Source organism: Triturus cristatus, chromosome 7 (assembly GCF_964204655.1).
Source record: "Triturus cristatus chromosome 7, aTriCri1.1, whole genome shotgun sequence".
Lineage (NCBI taxonomy): Eukaryota > Metazoa > Chordata > Amphibia > Caudata > Salamandridae > Triturus > Triturus cristatus.
Window position 1 is genome coordinate 1,614,596,062 of NC_140590.1, and position 12,275 is coordinate 1,614,608,336.

The 12,275-nt window shown below is 42.9% G+C and overlaps 1 protein-coding gene across 2 annotated transcripts in view; it reads left to right on the top strand.

Moving 5' to 3' along the window:
- LOC146812510 (interferon regulatory factor 4-like) overlaps window positions 1–12,275 on the top strand; it is a 120,069-nt gene that overhangs the window by 36,893 nt on the left and 70,901 nt on the right. Inside the window, exons 3-4 of one of the 2 annotated variants that reach the window (XM_085619512.1) lie at window positions 7,305–7,574; window positions 11,267–11,388. In XM_085619512.1, coding sequence (XP_085475638.1) covers window positions 7,305–7,574; window positions 11,267–11,388 — 392 coding nt within the window. The remainder of the gene's footprint in view (window positions 1–7,304; window positions 7,575–11,266; window positions 11,389–12,275) is intronic. The other variant, XM_085619513.1, reaches the window with a different exon arrangement.

Consider the following 12,275-nt stretch of genomic DNA (forward strand, 5'->3'; position numbering starts at 1 on the left):
TGGCAGAGGAAAAAAACATGGCTGCCGGTTAATGTGCTGGTTAGGAGCGCTGGCAGAGCCCTCTCTTTGGGTTCTTCCTCAGAGCTCCAAGATGTAGCCTTTCTACTTTTTTCTTTTTTTTCTGTAGATTTAATATATGACTTGGAAAGTTTTGGACTAAACGACACGTGTAACTTTTTAGGTCCCGCCTAGCGACCTAGCACATGCGCTGCTCGATCCTGGCGAGATCTATTGTCGTCGCTTTGGCTTGCGAAGCGAGGGTGTAAGCTCCACCCACGCTTCTTACTGGCGCGCCTGCCAAATCCGTTCTTTCTATTGGGAGGGAAGCATGTTTGGTTTCCTCCCTGTCATCCTTTGGCGTGCCTGCCCGGACAGGGCATGTGAACGCGCCTGGACAGGGCATGTGAACGCACCTCGACAGGACATATGCACGCGCTGCTTTGCTTTCATTCTGCAAAGTTCCCCGGGCATTTCCTGTAATGACCGCATCTTAGCAGAACACGCGCATGGCGCGCTTTCACTTTCTTTATTATGTCTTTGCTCATGGCAACAACGTTTTAGCTTTAAACATCCTAAGCTAAAGCGCGGGTGCCGCGATTGCTTCAAAAGGAAAGAAATTGAAAAAAAATGCTTTTCTATTTCTTTACTTTTTTTTTTTTTTAAACATTTTTTATTAACATTTCGGTCATTGCTACAGTGACCGTACACTGCATAAGGTATACATACAGAGATAGGATATTGTACATGGAATACTTCTATCGTATTACACTCCGGAGATTTGTCCCCCCAAACCAGCGAAATCAAGCAAACCCTCAGGGTGCGTCTTAAAAGCGTCATATATTACAGTGTATTTATTCACTACAGTCTGACTCTGACTCATCCAATGGGGGGGGGCTCACAAATATTTCCCCGGTATGTATTCCATCTCTCCCAAACCTTTGTCCATTTTTTGGGGCATCCTCGATGTACATATATGGACTTTTCTGCCATCATCCCCATTTCCATATCCTTGCACCATTGATTAAGAGTAGGGCTAAGCCTGAACCCCCAATGTTGTGCAATATTTCGTTTTGCCACTGTCATACCTAGAGTAACCCAGTCCTGAGCAATAGTGTTGAGGTCCGTAGGTTCCCAGATGTGGAGGAAACAGCATCTCGGGTCTGGGAGAATTGTGATATTTGTGACTTGGGAGAGTGTACGCATCACCGCGTTCCAGTAGCGTGCTATCTCCGGGCAGAGCCATATGGTGTGGTAATATGTACCTGTGTTTCCACAGTTCCTAAGACAAAGCGGCGTGGCAGCCCGGTGTATTGTATGCAACAGTGTCCTGGTATAGTACGTGCGGTGTAGGATTTCTAATTGCACTAATCTAAGCCTCGATGATATTGCAGCCTCTCTAGGGGACGCCAGCGCCTCCTGCCAATCTGCCTCGTCAATGTCTCCCACCTCTAGTTCCCATTTGGCCTTCAGTGCTGTCGTGGGATCTGAGCGATTATTGACTATTTTACAATAGGTTTGTGAAATTGCCTTTTTTTGGAGAGGATCCGTTAAGAACCTATCCTCTAGCGGGGAGGGTTCCTCGAGTCTCGTTTCTGGTGGCAGCATGGACTGTAGTGCGTGCCTAACCTGCATGTAGCGGAATAGTTCTGTCTGCGCTAACCCGTAGGTGACCTGTAGATGTGCAAATGTGACTACTGCCCCCTTCTTCCATAGATCTCCGACTCTGGATATCCCTATCAAGTCCCAGTTGTGAAATTCCGTGGTGTTGCGCAGCATACCCAATCTCCTTGTATCCCATAAAGGCATATCTTGTGTAACTACTCCTTCCCACCCCAGTATTCTCTGTGCTTCAAACCAAATGTTTATCGCATGTGCCGTTGGGCCTGTGAGGTTGTGTCTTTTCCCCCTGTTGTATAGTGCCCCCATGATCCCTGACGGGGCTAACAGGTGCCTATCCATTCGGTATGCAGGGTCCGCTTGGGGGATGTGGAGCCATTGGTTAATCGCCACCAACTGGGCAGCCCAATAGTATGCTCTTATATCGGGGAGGGCAATACCCCCATCATGCCAGCTTCTAGTGAGTTTTTTCATAGCTATACGGGGAGTTTTCCCGTCCCAAAGCAATGTCGACACTTCCGCATTTATCGCTGTAAAGTACTTCAAGGGGACCGGGAACGGCGTATTCTGCAGTGCATAGAAAAATCTAGGAAGTGCCATCATTTTAAAGAGGGCAGCCCTTCCCAGTAATGTCAGTGGTAACGTGCGTCAATGCCCAACGTCACTTTTGAATCTGATCAAGGGCTGTGTCAAGTTCTGCGCAATGAATTGTGCATGGTCATGTGTTATGAATATCCCCAGGTACTTAAGACCATCAGTGGCCACCTTCAGAGTACACCCCCGTGGGAGCCGTGGCAGGGATCCGTGTAAAATATAGAAAAGGGACTTCTCCCAATCAATGGTGTATCCCGACACCCGTCCATATGACGCACATATATCTAAGAGGCAGTTAATGGAACGCGCCGGGGACGTTAAGTACAGTAATATGTCGTCCGCATATAGTGATATACGGTATGAAAATGGACAGCCCTGTCGTGTCCCTCTCCCCAGTGGAAATGTATTTGATATATGGCCATTTACCACCACCTGCGCCATTGGCCGAGTATATAGCAATTGGATCCAGGCACAAAACTTGGGCCCGAACCCCAGATGTTCAAGGACTGCGAACAGGAAGGGCCACTCAACTAAGTCGAATGCCATTCGTGCTTCCAATGACAATATCACTGCGTCTTCTGCTATGGTCGATCTGCGCACCATCACCCCATGTAACCTTCTCAAATTTAGTGCTGTGTTACGGATGGATCTCTGCGGATAGATGTGGTTGCAGTCTTGTAGCCAGCATCTTTGCAAGTATTTTTGCTTCTGCGTTAATCAAGGATATCGGTCTATGGGATGTACACTCCTGTGTTGGTTTGCCCAGCTTATGTATCGCCACTATAGTTGCAAGGCGCTGGTCTCTGGGTAAGATCCCTTTTTCTAAGCTATTTACGTACATGGCCAACAAATGTGGCACCAGCTGGGGCGCCGCTAACTTGTAGAATTCTACCGGAATCCCGTTGGGTCCTACCGCCTTTCCTGTGTGTAGTGCTCTAATTGCCTGTGTGAGTTCCTCCGGTGTGATATCTTCTTCTAGAGCCACCAGTGCGTCTGGAGCTAAGGTGGGCATGCGTATGTCGTGGAGAAAAGCGAGATTGTCTTGCCTAGTTGTTATTTCTTTACTTTTGAAGTAATCACGGCACCCGCGCTTTAGCTTACGATGTTTAAAGCTAAAGCGCAGTGCTGTGATAATTGCTTTGTAATTGCAAATGCTTGTGTAATGAGGTACACCACTCAGCCAGTGGAACCTTGCACCGTGTGTCACAATCGAGAGTTGATTTTTAATAAAATGAAGTTATAGGTGAAATGTTTTTAACATATATTTAATAGTAGACTTTAATGTCAGTTTACAATAGTGTTGTGCGAAAAGAAATAGACTAGTAACACACTCAGAATCGTATCTAGTCTTTAGAACGCTGCATCTGCCTAGATTCCCTGCCTGCGCTACCCAGGGCAGTGCCCAATTCTGCCACTGAACAGGTCCCTAGATAGGAGATTTCACTCTCCTATATACGCACGAATGACGGGATGAACAACATTTTTGATTCCTTTGTGATCATCGTCCCCCCCACACTGCCCCCCCTCCCCCCGCTGTGTGCATCGGGTTACGTCACCTACGGCCGCCCCCAGCCCGAGATTTAAAACATTCCGACTGTGGATTTCGCAACCAAAATCCACAGTATGTCTGTGTCCTCCTAAAAGATTTTTGGGCTAACATGGATTAGGTGTTCGAGGAGAATCTCCGGTGTGTCACTACTAATTGTGCAGCGAGGCCCAGTGAGAAGGGCCTACTGAACATCAGTGACAATGCCGTTTCTGTTACTACTCTAGCAGAAGAAACTGGAACATTTAACCTGTCTGCACTAGGGCCTATAGTTCCCTAGATACCCTGCTTCTACTTTGAGTTTAAGTTGGGTTTTCGTACATAAATTGATATCTCTTTACTGGACATAATTGATGTAATGTTTGTCCTTGGGTATCAGGTGCGCTTAAGCTACAGTATTTCTCAATTTTGGTCCATATAGGTACACTTCAGGTTAAAGGAAATTCCACCCTCGGGACAAGGGAGGAGGATGTCACCTGCCACCTAATAATAAACTACGTCTCCAAACAATAACAACCACACCTGAATTTCAATCGGGGGAGAGTGCAATACTTAACAATACATATCAACAAAGCAGATAAAATAAATACAATATTTATTAAAAAATTAATACATGAATTTTAATTGATTTTCAAAAAACATTTCTTTTTATATTATTTTTTATATATATATTGAAGCAAGTCAACAAGAAGACACAAAAACAGAATAGATACAATAAAAATGAATAAATACTGAATGGGATAAACAATGTTTACCAAAATTGATTAGATGGTAGAATGAACAATATATCATATCCCCACAAAGAGAGCTCTATACAATAAAATATACAAATACAGACACATATATTTACATCAATCTCACCAATCAAACACGCCACATTCTCACATTTAACAAATGAAGCAATTATATAGGCAACAAAACATATATATAAAAAGAAGACGGAAAACCAGAGTAAGTGTATAGGGCTATAACACCTATAACAAATATTTCAATGGTGTACAGCCCACTTGTTCCAGTCTTGCACGGTGCCGACGCACGTTTCGGTGCTGGGCTAACAAGTAGCCATCACCTTCCTCAGGGCACTGAATAGGGAAGAGCACTGAAGTGGGGAAGACCAAGGAACAAGGAAGATCTTACAGGTGTATATTGGATATAACCTGGATCCACAGTCTACATAATTCAGAAAAAGAGACTGCTCCAAATACTAGAGTGTCCAATAGATAAGAGCTCAATAGATGCTCTTAATCTCAGCAATAATGTCGCATAATAGATCAAACGTTGATGACAGGCCTGTTCAGAATTACAAAGGCCAAACAGTGCAAAAATCTGGAGTTAAATGTATCCCCGAAGCGTACGAGGCTCCACACAACACAATCGAAATCAGGATGCCCTTGTCAAAAAGGTAGTAGCCTTAGACAGCAAATATCAATGCAAGAATCTAATTCAAACAAGGTCGTAGAGCCGAATCGCTATAAAGGGGACTCCGACCGAGGAAAAATTACCCGGCGGGTCCCAAAGACCAGGAGGAATACCGCATTCACCTCCTGAAATGGCGGCAACAATAAGCGCGTCCCGGTTTTAGAAAAAAGAAGTCGACGTCCGTTTCCAGGAAACCACTTCAGGTTAAAGCCAATAACAAATAGTAGCTTGTTCCTATATAGCTCGTAACACTACATATTTCCGTTTTCCAAGTGCCCTAAATAACAAGTGATACCCATTTAATGGTACTCTGTTTATCGACCTCTGAAGGATGAGAGGCTTTGTTGACTCTGCTCCGATTCCAAGTCATCAGCTGCACTAATATCAAATGTCCGCAGTGAGTGCTTAACTTCGTTGTCTTTAAAATAGATATTGAAGGAAATCTGATGCAAGTACCTTCAGGTACTAATCTGGCTTCCGGCTTCAGGCCTGGATTGGTTAAGGCTCAAATAGGTCCTGGGAACCTGAACAACACCCCTGCCACCTTTCCTCTTGCTATCCATCACTTTGGGGAACTTGCTCTGCTAAAACTCCTGCAGGTAGACTTGTGGTGAGTTAGATGGAGCCTATATAATTAAGCATTCACCCTGGATTTAACATTTTAGGTAAACGAGGATGCGGGCATCTAGGAGCCAGTGTATTTTTGTGCCCATCAAACTCGGCATTCGTTATGCATAGTAGAGGTGGTTTGCCACTACCCTTTGGTGATCTGTAAAGCGAGTCATGCAGCCTGTATGGATTTGCATTTGTCATACATTCTAACATTATTAGATGTATTCCCTGGAAACGTCTGGAGCTGTTCCATCACCGACTCCCACTGTTACATCTCTCACTGCGGAAGGCGTACATTAAGGGAACCTTTGTGAATGGACGGCAGCGGGGGAGCATGTCCCAAAAACATTCTTTCACAGGGTGTCGAAAATGTCGATCTGTCCTGCATGTGTATCTTAATAATTGATTTTTACAAAGCTGTTATATATGGAGGAGAGGCTGTTGCTAATGCACAGTACATCAGCGTGTTGTGTATGCGGAATCTATATTGGGATTTGAGGTAACCGGTTTGGTTGAAGGCCTTTTTTTTTAAAGGATAGACTACTTTCATATATAACAGATGTTGCTAAACATATTGCACTGGTTATTTCATATCTATTCACATATATGAAAATATAATAAATGTGAAGGTCACTGCTAATGGCAATGTATGTTGGCACCCTAAAATGTACCTGTCCGTTTTAGCTCCACCCACAAAGTTTATCCTTTAAATTCCTGCCAAAGTCAGTGGCTGAAGGTGCTTATTATCTGGCGGTAGGTGATGAATTTAAAGAAAACACTGAGGTAAATACAATGATTTTGTTTTTCTGAACGAAAAAAAAACTGCCTATAATAACATAGCGTGACATCACCTAACCTAACATGAGGTTTTAGCATGAAATACATAACACAACACCATACCACTACACGCAACATGATTCAACTCCACATATTTACACTCAATACCACATAAATACACCACACACAAAACCACTATCGTACAGCAACATAGATACTCCAGACATGCCACATAATTCCACTCGGCATAATTCCACTCAACGCCACACACTTTCATGCCACACAATTCAACTCCACACATTTCCATTCCACACCACATAATTCAACACCAATCATCATTAAACTCAACACACCACATACGTCCAATCATTACCACAGAATTCCACATCATGTCACGCCACATAATTAAACTCCACTACATACCACTCCACAACACAAAATACCATTCCACGTAATTACACTCAGTGCCACACAGTCCCACTGCACATAATTCCACTGCACACCATGCTACATAATTTCACTACACAAATCCACCCCACACAATTCCACAACTTACAATACCAATTCAACCCACATAATTCCACTACACACTACATACATCCACTCCCCTCCAAAACGAAACACATGGGTAAAAGACATTGTCATTTACAACACCAATAGCTCTAACTCTCACAAATGCGAGACCTATTGCATTGCAAAATCTTGTTAAACTTAATTGCCTGCTCTTCACTTTTGACAGACAGCGCTAGGGAGGGACGGCGTCAGAGGCATGGGAGGGCTGTAGACTGTCGTCCAATGGATATGCGAGATGGCGTGAGGCTTGCTGAGCACACCAATGGCAGAGACAGCACATGCTTGTTGCGTTTGAGGCAGCTTGCACAGAAGGAGTTGACTCATGAAGGCGACAGCAAGAGTATTGTAGAGCTCCCTGTTAAGAAAGAAGTGAAGAAACTCCGATGTGCACTGGATGATGGGGAAGCAGAGAAAGGCAGACCGTTTGACTCTAAAGGTGGGTCTGCAATTATTGAAAAAAAGAAACAATTGCCTGGATACTGACAGTCGGATAGACGGCTCTATAATTGTACATTCAGAGTTGAACTAAAGAAAATTATCCAAGACCCCCCACAAAAAGCAGCACTGGCATTGGCAGGTTCATTTTGTGAAAAGGTTGTTGTCATCAGTCTTCACCCAGAACAAAGGGTACCCAACACACGTGCACCATCTCACACGTAGAATCAGACACACGCTTACACACATGAACTATCACAAAGTAACATTTCTAACCACTGTTTACACTACATATGCTGTCACGCACCCCATCCCACAATCTCACCAACACACACTTATCAAAACACCAACTCACACATGCACAACGCAGTTTCGTATGCACATACAATAAGACACATCTCACAGATCCATAATACATGCACCATCAGTCAACATACTTCCACTGTAACCAAAATTACAAAAGCTATCACTGCAACAACAACATTCTATAAGCATACACATACTATCACACCAATATAAAGGATGCGATCACATATTCCATTGTATCTTGATGCACACAATAAAACACATCACACAAGTGAATTCACTTTCAAACCCACATGATCATGCACTAATTCATACACACATCACACTTCATCACACATATACCTTGACATCTACAGTCTCACATATTTCTTTCTACTCATAACACATGCGCACATTCACATCACTCTCAGACACTCACAATTTTGCACTAGTGCATGTGTGAACACACTCGAGTGCAGTTTCTCTGTGAAGGCAGCTCACACTGCTGTTATAAAGGGTGTACCTGTGTGTTTGACGTGAGTTTTGTGCTCACAGGAAGCAAAAAAACAGGAAGCAAAAAAAATTCAGATGGAAAGGCCTCACCTATTGTTTTGTGGCATGCTTCATCATTGGCCAGTCTTCCCACTGTGTTAAGATGATACCAAACCGGTGGTCTCCAGCTTGTTGGGCGGGAGATCAGAATAAATATTCTTCTGGTCTTATCAGGGGTCCAGAAACTTATGTAAAACGACCTTTGTGTAAACCCCAGGTTAGTCCTTTCATTGGGATACAGAGGACTGGATTAAAAACATCAAAGGATGTTGCTGTGAAACTAGGTCTCAAACACCCTATCTCTTATGCCAACATTTTTTGGCTTTAATAAGAACCCTAATAAGAGAGTTTAGGCCTTCATCAGGGCAGTCAAACGTAACCTTACTCCTTATGTCTTTTTGGCTTTAGAAATTTGTTCGTACATGTGGATAAGAATAGGTCTTACCTGCCCGTCCAACTGAAATTCACCTGTAAACAAGCGAACAGGTTCTAAATTCTACCTCATCAATAATTGATCTATTCGGTAACAACGTTTCGTCACTTCATTAGCTTCACTCATCTTCCATTGAAAAATATGTAATTACTATTATTGTCAGTGCATGATTAAGTGGTACACACATAAAAGCACTGCAAACAAAACACGTGGACTGCAAACTTGTGAGCATGCACTGAAGGTGCAACTTACTTACTCTTGGTTGAAAACTACTAGTCATACCAGGGGAGGAACCCTTCCTGTAATCTCACACTTGTGTGAGGGGAAAAACAATTACATAGATCAACATAAGCAATGCTATCGCAGTCTATTAATTTATGGATTAAGTCAAAGGTCGTTATGCCCAAAAAACTGTCCCTTTCAAAACATATGGCAGATGAAATGTACTTATGTTGTTCGTATAACCCTCAATAATCTGTTCACAACTACGATGTTCATGTGCCTAGGACCTGGATCAACAGATATTTTTATGCTAGTGACCTGCACAATGGACTATACTAGTTCAATATGTTCCTCATTGTAGTGAAGAAAATGAGCCTCCTATTACTGTATATTACCAATGGTCAGGGGAGCTGATATATCAACCATTCCCATAATATGCATGAGTCATACCATACAAATTTTTTTTAAAACGTATGCGTCTGCGTCATTGTTCAGATTCTGAATTAACCAAACATGGTCGCAAAGAAGAATTCCTGTGCTCGTCTTATGAGCACGCATACTCACCCACCTAAGCAACTCATATGTATACAATATCACAGAGGTGATTGTCCCAACCATAAAGCTGCTGAAAACCACAGTTTTTTGTATGGAGGTGAAAGTCAATCTCACGATAAAACTAGCACCAAGCATTCAAGGGGTCATAAGTATTCACATATATCGGTTTATATACACAACAACCCAATGCACCCATAGATCACCATATTACCCACATGCATTCAGGCAGAAATCCAAAATCTTATTTATACATCAATCGATTAGAAACTCAGTCCGTAAAATCCCTACATAGGGATAATGATTTGTGTAAGCATATAAGAGAACTTCCCTGCCCCCGCACTGTACTTTCTCAAGGTTCAGCCGAAACATGCCGCCGATGTGCTCCTTTTGCCAAGTTCCATGCCTTGTGGCGGCCGTAGTTGAAAGCTGCATAGGTTGTATAGTAATGAGCGACGCGCTGCTATGACCTGTTCCACAGCACTGAGGAGTCTGGGAAAATCTGTTCCTTTTCACTTACTTTAATCCTTTCGTACCAGTGAGACCCATGGCTTATATGATGGAACTACATCATGCTTGGGTATAGTTATTTATCTTTTGCAATAAATTACAATGCTACTATGACAAAACTGTACTTTAAGCCTTTGACTAGTAGGTTTGCCACTACATCCATACCTACGTTCGATTAAACAATCCCCTGTTCATTTTCTTGGGTTATACTGAATTGCATTTAGGATGTTGTCATTAGTTAGGGTTGATTTGCTGAAGCTCTTTGGCTTATTGTTAGGTTGATGGTCGTCTGACATGGGTTACTTTGTAAAGGACTCCATTTTGCACCACTACTGGATTGTTGGTTTTATGTTTGGCTGTGTCTGAATATGTTAATTCTCAATTGTTTTGACTGCATAACTCACCCTTTAAACTCAAGCTCACAGTCTTATTCAAGTATGACTGTTGCAATTAACCTGGATTGGATAGTCTTCTCATTTCGGTCGAAGGGTAAGTGAAATGGACCTCGGCTAACTGGAATCACAGGATGCAATCTTGTTGTATTGGGGTCAAAGCTCTTTGGCACTAGTTTAAGTACTTTTGTAACATTTTGTTTTTCATCAGCAATTTTGGTTTGATTGTTACATGCCCTCGGGTTGGACTTGTTTCATGTGTTTGATATAGTATTAGTCCGCAGATTCTACTTCAATTGTTATGACATTGCCACGCCCAATATTATGAAAGTGTCTGCTTTAAAAAGCATAATTTAGTTCTGAAGAAAACTAGGCCCAGCTACCACCAAAATTAAATAAAAGCACGCCCCTGGCCCTTATAGACTTAATTAACAAAGGCCAGGACTTTTGGTGGCTGACCCAAGCAGTTTTATGGCAATTTCGGTGTGAGAACCTATGTGGGATTAGGTGAGGCTGCAGAGGTTGTAATAAGGCACCTTGGCACTTGATTAGAAGTGTGTTATGGTAGATGAGCAGGTTGAGTGCCTACTAAATATATCTTAGTGGAACCTGCAGGCGATTAGTTTGAAAACTAGCTCGCCCAACAAAGCCTTCAATCTATGTCAACAAATTTCTGGTTGTGCAATCTGGTGCTATTCATCTGAAGCAGACTATAAACAATGCTGTTTGAATTTATTTTCACCAAAGAGGAGAGCCCTAAGGAGCCCAGTCACACCAGAGAGCAGAGGCCACAGCAACCTCCTGTCATTCTGGAAGCACCTGGACGGCCCCACGTACTGGATAGAATACGGATGGAACCACGTAACGAGGTACATCTTCTTCTACTTTCCTCACGCAATGGTATCATGTGAGTTCATCCTGCATGTGTGCCATGTATTGTCATCTTCAGGCAGAGAGTGTGAACACCCACATGTAGACCCCCTCATAGCCTATTAGCTGGCCTTACGTTCCAACACAGTATTGATATCCACTGAAAGAAAACTACTGTGCCAAAATGTAAGACCTCTGAAGAATGTGCTAATTCTGCACAGTAGAATAAAAAGTTATTGCCCAAATTTAATGACAAGCGTGTCAAAGCAGAGCTATCCAATGTCAGAACAAGTTAGCAAATTTTAATGCCAGATTTCCCAAATATTCAGCTAGGATTTTTTTACATAGCAATAGATGTCAAACAGAATCATTTACATAGTCTGTGGTTGCCCTGAAAGTTTGGTGTGGACCCAACGTTTCCTGATTAAGGGGCAGATGTACAATTGTTTTTTGCGGTCGCAAACAGGAATTCAGCCTGTTTGCGACAGCAAAATTGGTCTGCCCCTTGTACAAACGCTATTTTGCGACTCTAACCTATTACCGACTCGCAAAATATGGTTTGCGACTCGCTATTAGGGGTGTGCCAACGGCGTCCCTTCCTAATAGCGAGTCTAACTGCAATGTATGATTGTTTTGCGACCGCATTTGCGCTTGCAAAACACCTGCAGTTTACCGTGGTTAGCCATTTGCAAACAGGAAGGGGTCCCCAGGGGACTCCTTCCTCTTTGTGAGTGTGTGCGAAAATATCCCAGGAACCACTGCCTGCTCTTAAATGCATCCCGTTTTCCTTTAAGGAAAACGGGCTGCATTTAAAAAAAAAAACGACTTTATTTAAAAAGCAGTCCCAGACATGGTGGTCTGCTGACCCCAGCAGGTCACCATCCCT